Source organism: Cricetulus griseus, chromosome 5, assembly GCF_003668045.3.
Source record: "Cricetulus griseus strain 17A/GY chromosome 5, alternate assembly CriGri-PICRH-1.0, whole genome shotgun sequence".
Lineage (NCBI taxonomy): Eukaryota > Metazoa > Chordata > Mammalia > Rodentia > Cricetidae > Cricetulus > Cricetulus griseus.
The window spans coordinates 176,030,461-176,054,130 of record NC_048598.1 but is presented as its reverse complement, the minus strand read 5'-3'; the positions used below and the strand labels follow the sequence as shown (position 1 = coordinate 176,054,130).

General features: G+C 43.6%; 1 protein-coding gene across 2 annotated transcripts; it reads left to right on the top strand.

Moving 5' to 3' along the window:
• The first annotated feature begins 3,743 nt into the window (after positions 1-3,743).
• Positions 3,744-23,239, top strand: LOC100761204 (zinc finger protein 141). Of its 2 annotated transcripts, XM_035445360.1 has the most exons (4): positions 3,744-3,919; positions 14,383-14,509; positions 18,157-18,224; positions 18,824-18,957. In XM_035445360.1, exons 1-3 carry the CDS (start codon positions 3,911-3,913, stop codon positions 18,192-18,194), a joined length of 174 nt encoding a protein of 57 aa, XP_035301251.1. In that variant the 5' UTR covers positions 3,744-3,910; the 3' UTR covers positions 18,195-18,224; positions 18,824-18,957. The 2 variants fall into 2 exon arrangements, with proteins under 2 accessions (XP_035301251.1, XP_035301250.1); XM_035445359.1 differs by lacking the exon at positions 18,157-18,224 and having other exon boundaries at positions 3,762-3,919; positions 18,824-23,239.
• The last annotated feature ends 431 nt before the right edge of the window (positions 23,240-23,670 follow it).

Sequence of the window (23,670 nt, the reverse complement as noted above, 5' to 3'; positions counted from 1 at the left end):
ATCTTTACACATGGAGTATTACTCTGCTGTTCAAAAACATGGCATCATGAAATGTGTAGGCAAACGGATGGAACTACAAAAAACAAAAAATCATTTCTGAGTGAGATATCCCAGACCCTGATAGATAAATACAGTATGTATTCACTTATATTTGCTACTGGCTGTTAAATAAATGATAACCAAGCTACAATCCGCAGACTTAGAGAGGTTTGGTATAGAGGAAGGGACTAGGAGGGATACATGGATCTCCCTGGAAGGGGCAAACAGAACATATTTCACCAGTAGATGGGGAGAGGGAGTAAGCGAATAGGGAATCAAATGGGAAGTGGGAGGGGAGACCGGTTTGAGGGGGGGAATGTGGAGAAGACAGACAGCTAAAATTGGAGGACATCTGGGGGGTGCGGTGTAAACTTCCTAAAATAAATTAACACAATCCTGATGAAGTCTCCAAATAATGAAAGAGTCTGAATCCCAGTTGGTCATCTCTTGTTAACAAACAAACCTTCCAGTACCTGGACTGTGTTACATCCAATTGAGTTACTGGCAAAAAGGTCTCATGGAAATCCCCAAACAACCTAGGCCAAGACAACAGATCGCTCTCCAAAGACAGCAAGGCCCCATTGCTGAAGACAAAACCCATGAAACTCATTGAACTTGGAGACATTGAGCTAGAGTCTACATAGAAACTTCACCCCTATGCTGCCTGCAAAATATGGCTAGCTCAATGGTGGCACAAAGCTTGACTTAAGGTCCCCTCTGTAAGATGCAACCCACACCTAACACTGCTTGGGTGACCAAGAACCAGAGACTAGATAGCCCAGAGACCTAGGGTAAAATCAAACATTATTGGCCTAAAAAATTAACAATAAAATTGCTCTTAAGAATATTCTGCTATATTCATAGATCAGTGCCTTATTTAGCTACCATCAAAGAAGCTCCCTCCTGAAGACAATGGGAACAAATACAGAGACCCCACAGTCAGACATCACACATGGAGAGAGATCTTGGAACACAGAGCTCTAAACAGGAGGTCTCCATCAAATCTCTCCCCTCCAAGCTCAGGGAACCCTGAGGAAGAGGAAAGAGTGTAGGAGCCAGAGCGGGTGGAGGAAAAACAAAGCCCTCTGAATCAACTGAGCTAAGCTCTTATGAACTCATAGAGACTGCAGCAGCAAGCGGGGGACCTATACAGGTCTGCGGTAGTTTCTCGGCATGATTTATTATAGCTTTCTGTAGGGAGAATTCCCACATACCGGTAGTGATGACCACGCCTGTTTGGGCGTGGTCACAGGTACGCAGAAGGGATGGCATAAAGGGATTGAGGAGAAGGCTCTCACCCTCTTTTCCGGGTTCAGGTTGACTCTTGGAGTGCATCTGAGACTGGGCTTCCTGGAGTACCAATCTGGTTATCGAATCTCATGTGAGTATTCCTTCTTAATAAATATACCATTTAATAACCATATCCCATGTTCGATTCTGTTCCTTTTCAGCTTTCAGCTTGGTATTTTTATGGGACTTCAGAGAGTATGAACGTCTCTGATTCTTGTACCTTGTCTTGGGGCTCTATTTCTTCTGTTGGTTTGCCTTGTCCAATTCCAATACGATGAGTTATGTTTTATCTTATTTTGTTTTGCTATGTCTGGTTATCTCTTAGAAACCTGCGCCTTTCTGAGAAGAGACGGTAAAGGAGTGAATTCAGTTCCAGATGGGGGGAGAGGAAGAACTGGGAAAAGTAGAGGTGTTAGACCTCAGGAAAATCATTTCCACAACTGTCTGATTAAAGCAAGCTGTATTGAGAAGAGCACATGGGACTGGCCAGAGGACTGCCTCGACATAAGCTGGGGTTTCATGGAGCAGCTCCTAATGGTTTTGGGGGTCCCTTTTCTAGGGAATGGATAGAGTTGACAGAAAACAGCTGTTGGGATCATTGGCTATTAGCACCTGGCAGAAGATTGGAGGGTTTGGGACTCAAGGCTGCCTGGGGGGTAGAGAAGTGCCAGAAAATGTCACGTGGAAGAGGAGTCATCCCAGGTGTTCAGGGGTTTAGCAATCGAGATACAATGCACTAGAAAAGAATCTTTTTGTTTGTTTGTTTTGTTTTTTGTTTTTTGGCAAAGGAGAAAGTTAAAAACATAAAACTTTTTGGAAAACTAAATTAAATAAATATACAAATAAAGATTCATGGCTATCTTAGTTAGGGTTACTATTGCTGTGCTGAAACTCCATTGCCAAAAAACAAGATGGGGGTGAGGCATGAAACTCTACCCAGCACATGGGTATAAAAGAAGGTAAATAATTCCTTTCTACAGGCACTAAAGACATTTCCAGGAGCTCTTCCCCTGGGTCAACATAAACAATGCCTGACTATTCTACTATTCCACTAAAGTCTGTTTTGGGAAACAATGAGTTTATTGGACTTACTTATAGAACGAACAGGGTGAGGAGAACTTTTTAGCCCTGTGCTGACTAGACCAGAAGGGCCAGCTACAAGCTACAGAAGACACGGCCTTAGTGTCTCTTATCTGTTGTTTCTTGCAGTTCCCTCCTCTTTTTCCTTTATTCTCATCTGGTTTGGTTTTAGATTCGTTTTAATTTTTAAAGAACTGATAACAGCATTCATTGACTATCTTCATCACCAAGCAGATAGTCTGTTCTGATAGCTAAAATAGTGTTATGTTGACATGCTGTGGGCACTTACTTGATTATTGTTTCAATGGGGTTTTTTTCTTTTGTTTTAGCTCCTTCATACAAGGAGCTAAAGAAACAATGAACTTAAGAAACAATGCAACAGTCTACTGCATTTAATATTTCCATTAAAATTATGAGAGAATGTTAGGACCAAAGGGAATGAGCCCTTTCTATGTTCTAAACCGTCCTCCTAGCCATAGGAGGTTTTAGATCTACAAATTTATCACCAATTACTAAATATATTGGCAATATATAAATAAACCACTAGTATATACTATATAATATATAGATAATTACCAATATATTGGCGGGTGTCATTAATCTTGAAGGGCCTTTATAAATTTTCCATTAGGAGACTGTACTATAGGAGATAAAATGTAGCGTCTTCAAGCAAGCGAAACACAAAACACTCCCTTTTCTGCTAGCATCATGTTAGGTGCGATCCTGCTCTCCCCGGATATTTGCAACACCCACGTGGTAACTTCCCTTTCTTAAAACTGATGTTACTCGGGAAAGAGGGGGTTTCCTCCTAAGCTGATTATTTCCCGTCGTCCTCACTGGCCTCTGAGCAAGCTAATGCCTGTTTAGCAGTTGGATAAGCAGCAGGGTTCAGCAATATGTAGTTCTTTTAGTTTCTTAAAGTGAAAAAAAGCACTAGAACATTTTAAATGGGCCCTGCCCCCTGTCGTTTGTCTGACTTGGGAATGGCTTCCCATCTCAAAACCCAGGAGGCCGCCTCCATCCAAACAAGTTCTAGGGGATGGAAAAATAACTGCCGTTATGCTCGCTGCACCGTGTGGATCGTGTGCGCACGCATGAACAAACTGATGGCATCGTCACACAGAAGGAAAAAAACCGCCAGTCCCCGGGGGAACTTAGACCTCAAGAAAATCCTCCTCTGAAACTGGTCCGGCGAGTAACTCGTCATTCATTCGGACCTCATTCAGCCCAGGGTGCTGTCCGATGCCATTGGTGCTGCCTGATGTCAATCAAAGCCTGTGGGCGGTCGCTGTAGTCGAATTGGTGCTGGTTGAGAAACTGTCAATCAAGCTCACGGGGCGAGCGAAGGGGCGGGCCCTGCCGCTCTCGCGAGCCTATGACCTGTCTCCGGCCTTTGTGTTTAAAATGCCTTAGGGTGGTCCCCAGCCTCTGGAAGCCCCAGGGGTCCTGATGAGATCGCTGATTCTGGGCGAGCTGCGGGTGCTGGAGATGCGCGTGGACCATGGCGACGGTGAGCGATGGGTTAGGTAGGAGGGATGCTGCGCTCCCAGGGGCTCCGGGCCAGGTCCCCTCGGCCTAGGGCGGATGCTGGACCTAGTGTCCTCCGGTGCCCCGGAAGGGCGGAGCTGGGCTGACACGGCTTTTACTTCCATCCCTTCCCATGCGGCGGCCTCTCCGTGTGTGCAGCCTGCTTCGCAGACTGCTGAGACGGTCTGAAGGAGGATCAGAAAATGCAGTCTCCCACGAGAGCAGCTGGGCTCCAGGTTCCTCCTCCCAAAGTTTTCCCCTGAGCTTTCTGAATGTACAGGAAGTAGGGGCTCAGCTCCAAAACCCTTTTCCCCAGCCTACAGGGCCTAGGTCTGGTAATGAAGTCCTAAATCCCAAATGTGTGTGTCATTCCCAAACTATTATCAACTGACGTATTTCGGTTGTGTGTATTTCAGACATCCTCTGTCGTTGTTTTTCTCCAGGTAATAAATGGCATTTTGTTACTGTTCTAAAAAGTTTTTATAGTGGTACATAGTAATGGATGTCATTGTGACATTTTCATACTTGTTTGTGTATTTTAAATATATCCTCCATTACCTCTCTCCCGTTCCCCTCCCACTAATCCACTCCTTCCCTGGTAGTTCGATTTGAATCCATCTTGGTGAACCAGTAAGCTTCATTAGGATTATTTACTGACAGGTTTGTTGTTTTGTTTTTGTTTCCGGAGCCGGGCATCTAATTAGTGCCAACATTAGCAGAGAAAATATCTCAACACCCCTTATCAACTGTAACCTGCCACAAATCCCTCAGGGAGGGGCGAGGCCTCATGAGCCCTTCCCCACAGGGTATTTATCGACAGGTCCAATCTTGTGCAGGTCTTGTTCATTTAATCACATCGACTGACATTTTGGGTGCAAGGGCCACATCAAAAGAGTCAGAGACAGGCCTGCTCCCATTGCTAAGAGTCCCACAAGAACACCAAGCTACACCACCAAAACATATATGCAGCAGAGGCCCTAGGTCAGGTCCAGATAAGCTCCCTGACTGTCCCTTTCAGTCTCTGTGAGCCTCTATGAACCCTGATCAGTTGGTTCTGTGGGCTGTGGAACTCTTACGCCTAAAGCTGGCCTGTCACCTGTTGGCTGTGTATTGAGTCACTGATTCAAGTGACTAGAATCCAGACTGCCTGGTGGCCACTGGCCGGATGCACTGTAAACTTCTTCCTGGAGTCAACAGCAATCGCTGCTTTTTAGAGTTGTAGCCCATGGAAAATTTGTCTATCAGTGTGAGCCACATGGACATGTGCTTAGTTCCTCTTTCTGCCAGAGCCCAGAGGCTCAGCATATAGCCCCATGGAAGGTGTTAACTTGCATCCTTCATTGCATGGACAAACTGCTTCCAGGAAGAATCGGTAGACCTGGATGGGGTCAGTAGTGTGACCACCTTGAGGATAGGGCCTGGGTATATGAAGATAATACTCAGTCTTCTGGAAGCCTATTATTGAGTAAGACACGGGAAAATTTAGAGCTGAAGGCATGCCTGGCCCGCGTGTGAGGCTGCATCGCACTGCAGTAAAGACAACCTCACAAAGTTGATAGTGAGGTGAGTGACCCCGTAGACTCCGGTAGCTGAGAAAGTGGTAGCAACTAGGCTTGTTCAGATGTCTGGCACAGCGCTGACTAAGCTCAGATCAGGGGTCCTGTGACAGAAGAGCGCATGCTTCTCTCACTTCGACCCTGAAAGCTTCTCCTATCAAAACCTGCATACTCTGTTGCATTTCTTTTCGTTGGCAGATGTGAACAAAAGTGAGATTAACCAAAAGGGGGCGCCATGAGCACAGTAAAACAAGGGTTCCCGTTGAGTTTACTTCCAGGAACATGAATTGCAAAGCTGCTGCTGGTCCACCGACAAATCTTATCCCAGAAAGTGTGTCCAAAACACAAAAGCTGCATCATGGAATCCCAGTTTAACTGTCCCATCCCTATCTATTCTAGCATCTTCCCAGGTCTTGTGCAGCTAGGAGGCAAGAGGATGAAGTAGGTGGAACCCTAAAATGGAGTCCTGCGGCTCTCCCACCTCATGCTGTCTCTTAGGGTGTATGAACTGCCACATTGCCATTGTCACAGACCTGGCGATCACTGTATTTGTTGCTCTTTCCTGTCATGCCTACCTGGCCACCGTTGACTTGGTCTTGGTTGTCTCTGTCCTGAGCCATGATAGTGGAAGAGCTGATTGTTTTTCGCCATGAGGAAAAGGTTAGGTACACCCTCCCCTCTTGGCCTTCAACACTCATGTGGCTTTTATAAATATATAAGACACTTGGGCTCCTGGAACTGTGGGGCTTGCTCAGCAGCTCTCCGAAAGCTTCACTGTTAGCTTACTGACTTGAGTCTCCTCTTGAATTCTTCCCTCAGCTTCATAGTCACAGTCAGCTCTACTTACTGTTCATTCTGTGGCCTGGGGTAGATAGTTGCCTAGCGGCAGCAATAGGAAACTAGCCAGCAAGGGAAGGGGGACGTGGGTAAAGCAGAATGCAGGCTTTTCCCCTTGATTCCTAAGTCTGGAGGACTCCCTTTCTGGAGTGCATCTATCTTTGTCGAGTAGGGGTCTTAGCCGTCAGTTTTGTATGCAAACTGTATGTGTGTTGTGTATCTTACATAGGAGAGGGATTTTATTGTCAGTATAGCCTCCTCTGAGCCATGTTCTGATCTAAGCCTACGTCCTAGTCTATGAAGAACTGCAGAAACGCTAGTGAAATGTGTTCACTTGCAAACTTACCATGTGGAGATGGCCTGGATAACGTGCTGTAGGACCCAGCAGGGTAAACTGGAAGCTTCCAGAGAACTCCCTGCTTGTTAGTGAACCTCTACAAATGCAGCCCTCTCTCCCTATGTCGGGAGGGTGGTTTGTCAGAAACGTGGATGGACACATTCCAAAGCCAAAATTTACAAGATAAGCTAGTCTTATTAGCAGCATCTGCCAGGCAGCCTGATATTCCTTGATAGCTGCCATTAGCAATTACAGGCTCTTTTATAATATGAATTGCTATTATAATTGTATCTGTATTTATAGAGATTGCATAATGGTTACAGGAGGGTTAAAGACCAGAGTTCAGAGGGGCCTTATTTGCAGCCTGTGACAAAAAGCTGGTACATATTAAAAAGGCCATGAAGATTTGGCAGTGGGGTGCAGGCATGAATCACAGTTCATGCTGATTCTCGTGGCAGAGGAAGAATTCTTCTCAGAGACCTCTGCCCTGATAAAGCTGGGATGCTTTATCACAAAAAGGGATTTCTGGATAAGCCAGTACGAAGCAGACTTGGGATTTGTTAGGAAGAGGTTTTCACATAGACTTGAGCATGGAGATTAATAGAAGCAGGTTCTCAGAAGGGGGGCGAGATGGATCCATGCGTGGATGCAGAATTCTTTACGGTCTCCAGTAATTGCTGGACAGTAAACAATTATAAGACCTCAGTGCATTCTGAACGTGGTCTCAGAGGGTTGCTGAAGATGTTAAAGAAGATCTTGGGCTAGTTCCTGCCATGCCGTAGATGACTTTACAGCTTAAGAGGTGGAACCCTTAGGCATGAGGATTGCTTAAATAGTTAGTGCTTTTTTTTTTTTTTTATGTGAATAAAAGTCGATAGTCTTGTGAAATTCCCAGAAAATAACCTGGGCAAGTCTAAGGCCCTATTTGGAGGTTGGCAATATTTGGGTCTTAAGCATTGTTCACCACTTTTTGGGTATTTTATTTGGAGTATCTGTATATCAAAGGAATTGTGTCTCTACAGAAGCAGCTTTCATAGTAAATTTTGTTCTGCCATCATGCGTGGCTTTGATCTGAGTAGAGACAGCAAGCAGACTCCATGAGAGGCTCCTTTGGCTCTCCTTGTTTCCCTCTGTTTCCCCCTCAGTGAACCCAGTAGTGCAGCTGCTAGAGAAGCAGGAGAGCCCAGCCATGGAGGCATGGCTTGTGTTTGCTAAGGAGCAGGACTATGCACAAGGGAGAAAGATGATTTGAGTGGCCCGTGTCATGGAGTGGGGGCCATAGAGAACAGAAACCCAGGGGACCGTCGGAGAGTCTTTGGTGGTCCCCTGACACATCCTGAGTGGTCCTAGTGTCATTTCCATCACAGTGTCCTTTCAGTGGGTTGGTGCGGCTGTATTGTGCTGGTTTATCTGGGCTTCTAGATTAGTTCTCAGGCCTGGTTTTTCTGACATGCTATTAATATGTTCATAAGGCAGTCTAATTTATAATCCACCTCTTTAAATTTATAGTTGATAACCTGGGCTCATGGGAGCTCACAGAGTCTGAACGGACAACCAGAGAGCCTGCATGAGACCAAGGTAGGCCATCGGTACATGTGTGGCAGTTGTGCAGCTTGGTCTACTTGCAGAACTCCTGGCTGTCCCTAATGCTTTGGCTGGCTTTGGGGAACCTATTCTTCATACTGGGTTGTCTTGTCCAACCTTAACACAAGGGTAGGTGTCTAATCCTATTGAAACTTGATATGCTATGTTTTATTGATACTTATGAGAGGCCTGACTCTTTCTGAACAGAAACAGAGGAGGAGTGGGTTGGGGGTGTGGGCAGAGGGGAGATAGGGGGACCAGTCGGGATGTAAAACAATTTAACTAACAAAAATAAATGTATAGTTGATAGCCTTTTTTACTTATATGAACAGGTACCAGTCTTTGCTTCATGGTTAGTGTACAGGTGAGCTGCAGAGTCATTTTGCCTTTGTGTCTTCACTCAAGATGGAGCCACTCAGGACAAGACACAGCTTGGAAGCCTTTATTTGACACATTATGTAGTGACTTGGAGCAGTTTGGTGCCCGTGTCTTGCCTCTCTAGACTTCGGGAGCCTTACTTCCTAAGGTAACAGGTCTTTACAGCAGGGGGTTCTGTTCTCATGGACCAGCCCACCTCCTGATTATATATACATTACGGACATCGCTGTACCTTTGCCATCACATGCATCGTGCTCAGTTTGCTCTCTTTTATAACTCTGAACCAGCAGCCCAGAAGTGGTAACACGTCACAGTGGGCTGAGCCCTCCCACATCAGTCACTAACAAAAAAAAAAATGCCTCCACGCGCTTGCCTCCAGGCCACTTGTATGACAGCATTCTCAGTCCAAGTTAAGCCTTCCCAGATGGCTCCAGCGTGTGTCAGCCAGCAGTGTCTCCCCTCGTCCCACGTGGATGCATGTTCCTTATCTCGTGAAGAGTGGTGCTGGTGTGTCCCTGTGTTGGTCCGTCCTTCCCAAAACTTTTCTGTCGCTTTCTCCTGTTAATTTGTTTGCATGAAAGCTGCTTTCGTCTTTTGTTTAAAAAAAAAAAAATCACCCCATACATTAATTGCCTTCTTTTGTGCCCACTACATATCTTTTCTCTAGGGTTATGTTTTATATTTCTTTTGTACAATTTCACCGACTCTTCTGAATTTCCGTGCGGTTCAGTTAAACCATTCTCTTGCCCCTGTCGTACAAGACATTTAACGTCTGTGTTGTCACCCTGGGATCCAGGACTCCATTTCAGGGTCATCCTGGGTCCCCAGAATTGTGGAGATGTTGTTCTCCTGAAAGCTTTATTTGTGAACCGTTAATGAAGCAGCCTCCCTGTGTGCGCTCACTTCCTCTTTTGAATGTTACTGCCATGAATTTAATAACTGTTCCTTTTGAGTGGTGGGACGTTTCAGTTTTTATGGGTTAAAATAATTGGCATCGAGAAATAATTTGTGTTAGATCTCACCGTACCACCATCAGCCTCGAGGTGCATCGCTGGTGCCTAACTTCCTCGTTTCTAACATGTCTGGGCCTGGCCTGGGTGCTCCCTCTTCTGAGGCTGGACATGGACACTGAGTATGTAATTTCCTCTACACATTTGTGACCCAGTATTCAAAAGGAAGGTGCATGGAGAGTCCCTGGCTGAAAGGGGAAACAATGACTGTGCCAGATGCTAGGAACCAAGTTCCGCCAAAAATGCAAAGGTCCTCTTGTAATGAGAAAACGTTGGCCTGTGACAGACCGTTGCCCAGATTCCCAGAGACAACAGCATGTCACCCAAAATACTGAGCACCGTGAGGACATGTGAAGTTTGTTGGACCAAGCTAACATGACGGCGGTGGCGGAGGGAGTGGATCATTGCGTAGTTATTTCCAGACTAAGGGGGTCTGAACCACTGTGGGTGAAGCTCAACCTGGGACTCCTCTGTAATGTGTTTGGGGGGCTGGAACAATAGCTGGGGTGCTTGAGGTAGTGGTTTGAATGATGAAGTCCCCCCCACCGGCTCAGATGTTTACATGCTTAATCCCAGTTGTTGAACTATTTGGGAAGATTAGGAGGAAGTGTGTTGCCCGGGGTGGGCTTTAAGGTTTCAGAAGCCCATGCCTGCTTCAGTTCTGCCTGCAGATCAGGATGTAGCTCTCAGCTACTTCTCCAGTACCCTGACTGCCTGTCTGTCTGTCTGTCTGTCTGTCTGCCTGCCTACCATCATGCTCCCTACCTTGCTGATAATGGGTTAACCCTCTGTAACAGCCAGCAAGCCCTCAATTAAATGTGTTTTTGTGAGTTGCTTTGGTCACTAGAGCTGTGACTTGGACACCTGGGCACGCTGTCCCCAAGCCGTTGCTAGTGGGTGCATCAATGTCACATTAGTAATGACAAAGAGATTTCTTCTTAGGATGCCTCACCAGGAGCAAACCCCAATTTGAATTTCTTTCTCTCCCTGTATCTTCCCTATGTATGGTGTGGTTACTGGACTACTGCCTGTATCTGATCCTATAAATTTCACATATGACGGATTGCTTATTGAATTATTTATCCAGTATCACATAAACAAAGAATGTTATATTCCCCGGAAAGAGTAGAATAGCATAATATTTTGGAGTATGAAATTTTAAGTGCTTCAAAAGGTTGTGTGAACACTTGAGTATTTTGAATGGTTTGTTGCAACTCTGAATATTCTGTCACTTAAAGCTCTGGATATACTGAGGAAGCACAAGTCTGAGGTCCAGGACTGGCCACTAAAGCATCTCAGGGAAGAAGAACAGAAATTCCTAGGGCAGTGCTTCTCTGGATAGGGGGCTGTGGAACCCTGCAATCATGACCTGCAAACCTTTGCTTCTCCACCTTTCTGACTTCTGGTTACTGTGGGTTTGTTTGTTGTTATCTTAAGCTACTTAGTTTTCTTCTAGGGTTAGAGCATGTTTTAAAATATGAAACAGACAGACATAGTGTAGTAGGCTTTCATTCATTCCACCTTAATATCACACACACACACACACACACACACACACACACACACACACACACACACTTCTTTGTCACTGTTTTTAGCCAAAGAAACCACAATATATTTCCAGGTGTGTTCAAATTAGAGCTTGTAATACAAAACAATAAATGACTAAAAAGCTATAGCTCCAGTTGTAGCTTTATATCCTTAAATATGTTCTCAGTGGTACTGTATTAAAGAAATCTCTAAGTAGAATGTAATTCAGGTTTGCACTCATTGCCTCTAACATCGTGGAGTTAGAGGTGGCCTTGAATTTACATTCTCCTGCCTCCACCTCCCAAATGCTGGGGTTAAGGGTGTGTGTTCCTATACACACACACATTTATGCTGAGGTTAAAGATGTGTCTGTCTGTCTGTCTGTCTGTCTGTCTCTCTCTCTCTCTCACACACACACACACACACACACACACACACACACACACACTCACACACACACACACACCTGGATTAAGCAGTACTGGAAAGTCAGCCCAAAGCTGTGTGCATGCTGGTACACTCTGCAGACTGAACTATGTCTCCAGACCTGTATTTCTCATGTTTGACCTGAATATTTCTACTTCTTTGTTCTGACATCTCTCTCTGTGTGTGTGTGTGTGTGTGTGTGTGTGTGTGTATGTGTGTGGTATGTGTATGTATGTGTGCCTGTATGTCTGTGTCTGTGTTTCTGTGTGTGTGCGTGTGCATGTCTGTCTGTCTATGTATGTCTGTGTGATGTGTGTGTGTGTCTGTCTGTCTGTCTGTGTTTCTGTGTATGTGCGTGTGTCTGTCTGCTGTCTATGTATGTCTGTGTGATGTGTGTGTGTGTGTCTGTCTGTCTATGTCTGTGGTGTGTGTTGTGTTTGTGTGTATGTCTGTGTCTCTGTGTGTGTGTATCTGTCTGTGTGGTGTGTGTGTGTGTGTGTGTGTGTGTGTGTATATGTGCCTGTGTGTCTGTGTCTGTGTTTCTGTGTATGTGCGTGTGTCTAGGTCTGTCTGTCTATGTATGTCTGTGTGATGTGTGTGTGTGTGTGTGTGTCTGTCTGTCTGTCTGTGTCTGTGTGGTGTGTCTGTGTCTGTGTGTGTGTGTGTATCTGTCTGTGTGTGGTGTGTTTGTGTATGTGTTCCTGTATGTCTGTGTCTGTGTTTCTGTGTGTGTGCGTATGTCTGTCTGTCTGTCTATGTATGTCTGTGTGATGTGTGTTTCTGTCTGTCTATCTGCCTGTCTGTGTATGTCTGTATGGGGTGTGTGTGTGTGTGTGTGTGTGTGTGTGTGTGTATGTCTGTCTGTCTGTCTGTCTGTCTATGTCTGTGTCTGTGTTTCTGTGTATGTGAGTGTATCTGTCTGTCTGTCTATGTATGTCTGTGTGATATGTGTGTGTGTGTGTGTGTCTGTCTATGTCTGTGGTGTGTGTTGTGTGTGTGTGTATGTGTGCCTGTGTGTCTGTGTCTGTGTTTCTGTGTATGTGCGTGTGTCTAGGTCTGTCTGTCTATGTATGTCTGTGTGATGTGTGTGTGTGTGTGTGTGTCTGTCTGTCTGTCTGTCTGTGTCTGTGGTGTGTGTGTGTGTGTCTGTGTCTCTGTGTGTGTGTGTGTATCTGTCTGTGTGTGGTGTGTTTGTGTATGTGTTCCTGTATGTCTGTGTCTGTGTTTCTGTGTGTGTGCATGTGTATGTCTGTCTGTCTATGTTTGTCTGTGTGATGTGTGTTTCTGTCTGTCTATCTGCCTGTCTGTGTATGTCTGTATGGGGTGTGTGTGTGTGTGTGTGTGTGTGTGTGTGTGTGTGTCTGTGTGTGTGTGTGTCTGTGTGTGTCTGTGTGTGTCTGTGTCTGTGTGTCTGTGTGTCTGTGTCTGTGTCTCTGTGTGAGTGTATCTGTATGTGGTGTGTGTGTGTCTGTGTGTATGTGTGTGTCTGTGTGTGTTTGTTTCTGTGTGTGTGTCTATATATCTCTGTGTGTATGTCTATTTGTCTATGTGTGGGATGTTTGTGTGTATGCGTGTATTTTAATCTGTCCTCAGGAGGAGTTCAGGGCCTGTCTACTAGGCAAGCACTCTGTCACTAGGAAATATACACAGCCATAGTGTATTGCTTTGAATTTATACCTACCATTTTGATATGTAGAAATAAAATAGAATTTGATCAGTTTTGCTTTGCTGCCTTCTTAACACATTCCCATTCCCAATCTCACGTGAAAACTGCTTGAAGGCTACTTTAGTTATTTTATGTTTCCATCTGATTTCTGGACCTAGGCTTGACCAGTTGCTGTGTTTTTGACAAAATGATATAGAAAAAAAGAAACATGAAATCATTCCGATCGAAGATAGTAGTTTTAAATAACCAAAAGGATTATTCTTACTATACTTCCCATTATAATACAATGCATGATGGGAGTTGTCCTTTTCAGTGTATATGTTTCTCTTATTGGTTGATGAATAAAACATTGTGGCCAATAGAGGCAGGAAGATAGGCGGGACTAGGAGAGGAGGAGAATTCTGGGAAATGTAGTCAAGAAGGAGTCGCCATGTGAGCCCAGGGAAGAGAGGACACTGTGCCAGGCATCCAGTAAGCCAAGACCACATGGAAATACATAGATTAATAGAAATGGGTTAATAATTAAGACAGAGCTAGGCAATAAGAAGCCCAAGCCACTGGCCAACAGTTTTATAACTAACATAGCATTCGTGTGGTCATTTGGGGCTAAAGGGTGGCAATACCAGCCGGGACAAAGAACCTCTCGTAACAAATTCATAATTACTTTAAAAGTCAAAGTTACCAGTGAATTCTTCCACTAGCGTTCTGCCTCATGGCTGCTAATGAACAACCGTTGAACACTGGCATCGGCATTACTACTGCGTTGTCCTCAGAAAGCCCGACTGCAGTCCAGAACTCCTCCTGAATCAGAAAGAATACCCATGTAATTCACTCTGCCTTTCTCGTCTAAGAAATACTCACAGTGTTGTATATTAGTGTACATAGTATATATCTTGGCAGCGGTGCTTTACTCTGACACGCTGACATTAAATGTCATAACGATGGAATGTTTACACTGGCTTAGCAGGTGCTGTGTCGTACCTAAACTCAGCAAGGTAAGATGTTGTAGAATGTTAGTGTGGTATAAAAAGCACCTTACTGAACAGTTTCAACTGCCTGCATCAGCACCGGTTCTAACTCTCTTGGGCGACACTAAAACTCTGATCATTTTTATTATTTCAGGACCAGTTGACTTTCAGCGATGTGGCCGTTGATTTCTCTCCGGACGAGTGGGAATGCCTGGACCCTCCGCAGCAGAGTCTGTACAGGGACGTGATGTTAGAGAACTACAGGAACCTGGTGTCTGTGGGTGAGGACAGCAGCCCTGCAGAGCGTCAGATGCAGTGCCGGCATTTAACGTCTTTCCTTTCATACGTGTCTGTCATAGCCTGTGCTTTGCATGACCAATACAGATCTGTGCCTTAAAGAGCAGCTGTGGGGCCCTTGGCACTCAGAGAGTGTTCCCACTTCTTCTTGTCACTGTCCCTTTCCTCTTCCCGTAGTCAATATGCATCCTACCTTTAGATCAGAGGTAATTGCATCGGTTCTGTGGCATGTAACATTCTGGTCTACAGCTTCAAGTCTAGTTTCTCCTCTCCGGCTCTGATCTGATCATAGTCAGAAGTGGCGCCCAGTGTTTGCCAACTGAAAATGTGGTCTCATATGTCTTTTGGGAAACCACATCTGGACCAGTGTTGTTCTTGAATCCTCTACTGAATCTTCTCTGTTGAGCACACTGCTGAGACCAGGACCTTGCTTGCTACAGGTGCAGTCCTGGTATATGCCGTGTTCTCTTTTCTGATAATCAGGTCTTACTGTCTCCAGGTCAAACCTGGTTACCTCTCTGGAGACAAACAGAAGAGCCCTGCGATGTAAAATGACTAAGAACAATGGCAGTGTTCCTGGTAGGTAGGTAGGTAGGTAGGTAGGTAGGTAGGTAGGTAGGTAGGAACGAGTGATGCAGAGGACGCAGGTACCAGTGCAGAGATCAAGGAGCACACTACAGGGTGGTGTGATATTGCACTGTTTTTGCACATTCCAAATCACGTTTATCCGCTACTGTCAAGTGGCACTGGGTTGCTGTCACCTATTTTCTGTTTTAAGTAATACTGCAGTTAACGTTGAAGTGAAAATACCTCTTCATTTGGCCATCACTTGGGTATTATGGCAATCCTGATTTTCATGAGTCTACTTGTTTAGCTTTGTGTCAGTATAAGTCGTTTTGATTACTGTTGTGGTTAATAGGCTTTGTGCTCGGGAAACCTGATGTTTCCCAATTTCTTAAGAGTATCTAACTCTTCATTAACATAAGAGAATCATCTGATTTTTTTGAATTGCTATAGGCATTTCTGCTAAAAGTAGTTTTCAGGTTTTGATACAGATTAAACAGATTCTCTAGATTATGTTGGATATGACAGTCATATTATTTTTAACTTCTCATTCTGTGATAATACCATAGTCAAGAATGTGTCATTCATAGGACACACAGTTTTAGGTTCTCTTTATCTCTCTTCCAGTCATTGTCTATTATTTTATGATAGTTAGAAATGAACTTAGTACTCTCCTATGTATTAGGACTGTGTTATATCCTACCAGGTAATCCAACTTAATATGTGTTTGTGTCTGTAGGTCTAATATTTATAGTATTTTTCAGGATTTGTTTCCTAATTAGTCCTCGGTATAGCTTTATTTTACAGTATGAAAAGCAGGGATATGAACTCGGGATTATTGTGGCGCTTTCAACATCCTCAATTTGCAGTGTTTACATCCTGTGTTTGAGAAGCAGGAAGTATGTATGTGTTGTGTGCAGTTGTATGAATGTGTATGAGTTGTATGAGTGTGTATGTGTTGTATGAGTGTGTATGAGTTGTGTGCAGTTTTATGAATGTGTATGTGTTATATGAGTTGTATGAGTGTGTATGTGTTGTGTATGTTTTGTGTGCAGTCGTATGCAGTTGTATGAGTTGTACGAGTGTGTATGAGTTGTGTGCAGTTGTATGAGTTGTACCAGTGTGTATGTGTTGTGTGCAGTTGTATGAGTAGTAGTAGTTATATGAGTTGTACCAGTGTGTATGTGTTGTGTGCAGTTGTATGAGTTGTAGTAGTTATATGAGTTGTACCAGTGTGTATGAGTGGTGTGCAGTTGTATGAGTTGTGTGCAGTTGTATGAGTTGTATGAAGGTGTATGAGTTGTGTGCAGATGTATGAATGTGTATGAGTTGTATGAGTTGTACCAGTGTGTATGTGTTGTGTGCACTTGTATGAGTTGTATGAGTTGTACCAGTGTGTATGAGTTGTGTGCAGCTGTATGAGTGTTACATCTGTACTCTCCTAGTAAAATGGTCATTGTGTTTGTCTTCATTAGAGTTTCTGTGGCTTTGATAGAACACCATGACCAAAAGCAGCCGTTCCACATCACAGTCCATCACTGAGGGCCGGAGGGGCAGGAACAGGGCAGGGACTTGGAGGCAGGAAAGGCCTGTGGTGTGGTCCAGCTTACCAGGCTGCTCCCCATTGCCTGCTCAGCCTGCTTTCATGTATACCCTCGAACCACCTGACGGGGATGGCACCAACCACAATGGGCTGGGCTCTCCTACATAAGTCATGAGATGTGAAAATACTGCCCCACCCAAGGCTTGTCCACAAGCCAAAGTCACAGAGCCATTTTTTTCAATTGAGGTTGCCTCCTCTTGGGAGACTCCAGCTTCAGTCTAGTTGATTAAAAAAACAAAACTTGCCGGCATGGTTATTTTCTTTCATCATAGTTTCTGACTTAAATTGTATCTCATTATCATATAACTGTTATTGACTGAAAGTGTAATTTTTATAACATAATTATGGCCGTGCCAACTCTCTTTGTCCCCTTACTTCATGACTTTTAGCATACCTGAATCCTTACATCTGAGAGCCTCCAGTGACACAACATAATTTTCCCTTTTTTTTTTTTTTTTGTTTGCACTAATGACAGTGTAATTTCCAGTCCATATGAATTTGCTTTGTAATTACATTGCTGGAATCCCGTTGGTCTGTATTAGATTTCCCACAGAGCTTTGACATATTATTACTTGTGTTGCCTTGTAACAGTAGGGCAATCTAGCGGTGATGGCCACTTAGGGTGTTTAGAATTTTCCTTTCGCTTTGAGGAATGGGTGGACGGGTAGAGTGTGTCTTCATCCTTTCAGCCTGTTCACAGTGTTTGCATCTTATGTCTGCATTGCAGTACTTCCTTTAAAAGCTCCTCTGAGGTCACATAGGGCCTCTTAGAGAGAACACATCACTGTCACTGCTCTCAAGATAATCTTTATGGCATGAGACTCCAAAGCTTGTGTCATTTTCACTAATTAAGCTGCTTGAGTTCTGATGTGTCTCTCCATTTTTAGTTTTTCCATCATTATTTCTTACTAAGTTCACTAAAGTGATTGCTAAGGAGTCAGAGCAAGTTTGATGAACAGATGTTTTAATAGGAGAGTTCTCACGTAATGGAGTCAGTCCCATACAACCAGGCAAACTATGGAACTGAGAGAGCCGCCTGCATGCGACCCTCATAGTTAAGGTCTTGCTATGTCACTCTTACCACGCCCTAGTGTGCATGGTCTGCCTCACCTGTGCCAGCCCCCAAGAGGGCATGGCTAACATTTCCCCTACAGTTCACCACCTACATTGTTTGCTTATGGTGTCTATTTCTTTGTATTCTCACTTTTTTGATGTTAATGTTTTCTGTGTTTTATCCATTATCTTTCACATGGTTGTTTTGTTTATATGATTCATAGATCAGTTTTTGGATGATGAGTTAGCAGTATTGTTCATGCTCTTCCCACAGAGTCATTCCAACATAAATATATACTTAAAAAATAGCATGCTGTATGTGATGAGTAGATTAAATTTACTTTTCGGTGAAATGGATAAACACCAGTAATGTGTTTTACATTCAGAAAGTTACTTTTTTTCCATCCACAGGATATCTTCATCATGCTTTTGATTATTACAGACTCTGAAACCTGTTTTAGGACAGCTCTTATATGGAGTTATGTCTTTAATACAGATTTCATTAGCTACCCTGGGCTCTCCACCCCTGGTGACAGTTTGGAGTACCAAAACAGTATTTGTCTTTGGTCTCAGTTGTATAAAATTGTCATGTAAATTATACCTGATATCACCCAGGCGATGGTAGCACACACCTTTAACCCCAGCACTCAGGAGGCAGAGGCAGGCTTATCTCTGTGAGATAAGCTATAAAACTACATAGAGAAACACTGACTCAAAAAATAAGTAAATATACATACATACATACATACATACATACATACATACATACATACATACATACAAAATAAATATGCACCTGATATCACCTACAGTCTGTCATTTTAGGTAGCCAGATTTCAGACAGTCCCTACTACCACCACCACCACCACCCCCCAAAAAAACCTCTTTTTTTTTCTCCTGATGGAGATGGAGGATTGAATTTATTTTTTTTCTGAAGTTAACGTGCAAAAGAGAGTAATGAGCCCTTTGGTCCTGTGGTTTCCCACTGATGTTCCAATCTGGTATAGCTTCGCATATATTTATTAACTGTAATCACCAGAGTCTATTAAATTAACTCATTTGTTTTCATTTATTTCAGCTCTTTCTCATCATTGTTCCCAGAACTTTCCACCAGAACAGATCCTAAAACATTCCTTTAAAAGAGTGACTAATGGAAGACTTGGAAGTCACAGCCTTAAGAGTTTAAGAAATTGGGCAGATTCGGATGAGAACCGAGGTCAAACAGCCTGCCGCGGTGGACATAACCGGCGTGTGCTCACTAGCAATAGCAAAGCTGTCACTGACAATGGAGACGGGAAACAGAAAACAGCTATGACAAGAACTCACACTAGGACAGGTACTTTCGGTGAGACACGTATCTATAAACAAAAAATTCCACAGGAAACTTTTCAGCATAACTCAACTTTGAAAAGAAGTTTGGAAGACCTGAAAGGGGGATTAATCTTGCACTCAAACATTTCCACAGACAACAAAGCGAGAAACAGAGAACCGATCTCTAGAACTAATCAGGTAGAGACTTCCAACCCTGAAAGATCCTTACTCTTCAGTCAGCAAGTAGATCTCTCCTGTGGCCGAATGCACGGTTCTAATGACTGTGGGCTACTTGCCCTGGATCCATTATTGCATACCCAAAATCCAGATGCAGATATTTGGAAAACCACAAACATGTGTGAAGAAACTAGTGAAGCTTTCAGGAATGGCTCTACACTAAATAATTGCAAGGATATGATTACTGTAAAGAAATCTGGTCAGTGTAACAAAGTGCATAATAACTTTAACCGTGGCTCAGGTCCCAACAAACATCAGTTTACTCTGTTTCCAAAGAACCTTTTCAGTTGTGAAAATTTCTTTTCCCAGGACTCAAAGCTTACTGCCCATCAGTGTAACTATATTCAAGATAATCATTACAAGCATATAGATTGTGACTCAACGTTCAATCAAACCTCAAACCTTACTACACATAAAACTCAGTATGCCCAGAAATCCTACAAATGTAAAGAATGTGGCAAAGCCTTTAAGTATTGCTCAAGTTACACTAAACACAGCATAGTTCACACGGGAGAGAAACCCTACAAATGTAAATTATGTGGAAAATCCTTTACCCAGTGTACAAGCCTTAAAAAACATCAGAGAATCCACACGGGAGAGAAACCCTACAAATGTGAAGAGTGTGGCAGAAGCTTTAACCACTGCTCAATTCTTAGTCAGCACCAGAGAATTCATACAGGAGAGAAGCCCTACAAGTGCAAACAGTGTGGGAAATCCTTCACTCAGTGTGCAAGCCTTAGAAAACACGAGGTAATCCACACTGGAGAGAAGCCCTACAGGTGTGCAGAATGTGGCAAAGCCTTTACCCAAAGCTCAACACTTAGTGAACACCAGAGGATCCATACCGGAGAGAAACCTTACAAATGTGAACAGTGTGGGAAGTCCTTCACCCAGTGCTCAAGCCTCAGAAAACACCAGAGAATTCACACTGGAGAGAAGCCCTACAAATGTGAAAACTGCGGCAAGGCCTTTAACTGCCGTTCGTCTTTTACTAAACACCTGAGGATCCACACCGGAGAGAAACCTTACAAGTGTAAAGAGTGTGGCAAAGCTTTCATCCATTGCACAAACCTTACGCAACACCAGAGAATCCATACGGGAGAGAAACCCTACAAATGTGACGAGTGTGGGAAATGCTTTAGTCAGTGTTCAAACCTCAGAAAACACCAGAGACTTCACACATAAGTAAAACCAGCAAAATGTGAACAATGTAGTAAACCTGTACCCACAATTAAAAGCGTGTTTGATGTCATGATTCAAACCGGGAGTGTGCCCTGCAGAAGCAGTGAACATAACGTAGCAAAGTCTGTGACTCATTCACAAGTTTCTCACTGTCAGAGAATTAGTTCTTCCTGCAGAGAAACCCTACCAATACAAACAATACCAAATCCTTAAATGTTTACAATCCTCTGCTAGGCACCACCGTCACTTTAGAAAGAAACACAAATGATGTTTTTTTAATGTGGGAAAAAAATTAAATTGCTGCTCATCCCTTACTGAACATTGAATTCACACCTGAGACAAACCCTGCAAGTGTAGAAAAACGTGCCAAAGACGGTCGCCATTTTGCACACCCTAACACCAGAGTTTATATTAGAATAAAAACTATAAATATACCAAATGTGTCAAAGCCTTTAAATCAAGGTACAAAGCTTTTTGACATCAGAGAGCATGGTAGTTTTTACCCTTGTCCCAAATGCACAACTCAAAAAAAAAAGTAAAATACTTATATTCTGTGCATGTGTAAAAAGTGAAACAGAACCTTTCTTTATATATGGGCTCTCACTGTAATTGATACTAGAGGTCCACAAATGCAAATAATGTTGTAAAACCCTTTGTTGTTGCTTCAAACAACGAAGTAGTAGTAGAAGCTGTTAATTAATCTGGTAGAAAAAAAAAAAAACCTCATGCTCTCAAGTACCAACAACTCACTACTCACTTCTCAAAGGATGTAATTGTATTACATATTAAAAGTCTCAATGCGCTCACTCATGAAAACTGGAAGAGCACCATTTTCAAATACATGTCAGAAGAACAAGACTCCTCTGAGCGTTTGTTTGTACTGAGTGGTTCTCCGAAAACCATACAACACATTTTCCTTACTCAGGATAAAGTTCTAGGTGGCAAATATTACTAATATACAATGGAATGGCCTCTATTGTTCATTTCCCCCACGATTGTCAGGTGATTTTTCTTTTCCTAAATGGGCAAAATGTGGCAGGCTTAGAGGTTTCAGAGTATTGCAGGCTGAACCCACTGTCTGCCAAGGATAGGAGGGAGAAAAAGATTCCTGAGGTTCTCTTGCAGTCCCAGCCTCCGACTGTGAGCAGGTCCAATACATCCCCTTGCTAAGCATCCAATCCTTCTTAGACATAGTGAAGGCCACAAGCCAAGGATGAGAGCAACTCTGAGGGCTTTGTGTCCCTTGGACAGACCAAAAGGTGGTACCCACATGGCAGCTCAATATAAAATAGTTACTGCTGCTACCATCCGAAGTTAATCGCCCTGGTGAATAAACAGATTCTCAGTCCACTGCAAGGTTAGTGCCACCTGCAAGATTTACCAATGTGCTATGATGCCACTGACCTAACTGGGAAACCAGGAAGGACCACGCACTCCACAGTGCCCACAAAGAAAGGATGCCAAGCACCTGAGACTTGACTCTACAAACCCAGGTAGTTTGGGATAGGTGAGAGGTGGGGGTAGTTTTGAAGTGTAAATGGCCACCTTCTTGAAACTTCAACTGGCCTTTTCTCACAGCCATGCAGCATCTAGAAAGGCACTGGAGACCAGGGTACATGGAGGGGAGGATCAGAGAGACTCACCTAGCTAAACCCTGACAATATGTAGAATCTGGTTAAGTGGAGAGATTTGATGTGGTATTAAATATGCCTCTAGGTTGGGGTAATACTAAAAGGGTCCTGACCTGATCCTCAAGTTTGGGGCATCCCAAGAGGTGCCCTGTCTATTTGGGGACACTGTATGTGAGACAGAGTCTAGGTCAGGGTGGAAGAGAATATCAGGCAGTCAGCCAGACTTGTCCTGGTGAAGAGTGTAGAATCTGGCTGGCAAGAGGTCTGGTGTGACATGGGAAAGGACTGTAGGTTGGGAGTGACAAGTGTCCTCTAGGCTTTGAAGGACAATTTAGAACTCCCTCCCTCTGCCTCCTGAGTGTTGGGGCAGCTCTGTGTCCCTGCTGCCGGGGCCTTCCCTTTATGTTGTTTTTAATCACAGCAACACAAAAGAAACAGATACAGGGTCCTCGGGTCAATCAAGCATCCAAAACAAACAACAGAGTTCAAAGACATTTGGCCTTTTACAAGAGCCACAGAAACAATGGTTCTTTTTCATTATTCATAATTATGAATAACACTCATGACGAATGAAGAGTAGGTGTGCTCAGGCCCTTAAAGTTACAAAGCTTGAGAAACTTCCTTGCGTAGGATCGCAGGTTCACGCCAGCTGCCTGTGGCTCCTGTTAAACAGTATTTAAGTGAGACTCATAAATGAATCCACTAGCATCTGGGCCCATAAGATCTGACATGGGTGAGCACACGTGTGCCTGGTAGGTGTTTTCTACTACTCTTTCTAGCATCAGTAGCAATAAAACCAATGCAGAAACCCACTATAAGGGGTGGAGTAGGATGGTGTAAAATTCGGAACCTGTTACCTTTAGCCTGTGAAGCTGGCTGGTTTTTCTTTCTTTGAATTTATTTTTACTTTGTGTATGAGGGTTGCATGTATGTATGTATTCCATCAGTTGTGTGTCTGGTACCCACAGAAGTTGAAGGGAGTATTGCATCCCTTGGAACTGGAGTTACTGATGGTTTTGCAACACCATGTGGGTGCTGGGAATCGAACCCAGGACCTCTGAAAGAGCAACAAATGCTCTTAAACACTGCACTATCTCCCCAACTCCTATTTTTTAAATAAAATATTGCCTGTGTATTTGTACCTGATAACATTATTGGGGGGAGCACAGTTTCCTGTCATAGAGGTTTTCTTGGTATTCAACACATTAAATCAAAAAAAAAAAAAAAAAAGAATAGTTAAAATGTGAAGTAACAATTAGCGCCTTGGACTATTTCTTAACTCTGTAGAAAGTGTGAGCACAATGTTTTTGGGTTTTTTTTTAAGATTTATTTATTTATTATGTGTAGTGTCCAGCCTGCATGTATGCCTGCAGGCCAGAAGAGGGCACAAAATCTCATTACAGATGGTCATGAGCCACCATGTGGTTGCTGGGAATTGAACTCAGGACCTTTGGAAGAGCAGCCAGTGCTCTTAACCACTGAGCCATCTCTCCAGCCTCGTTTTTATATTCGTCAATATAGTTTATTTGAAGCAGTTATTTCAGTCTAGATATTCACCTGTTCA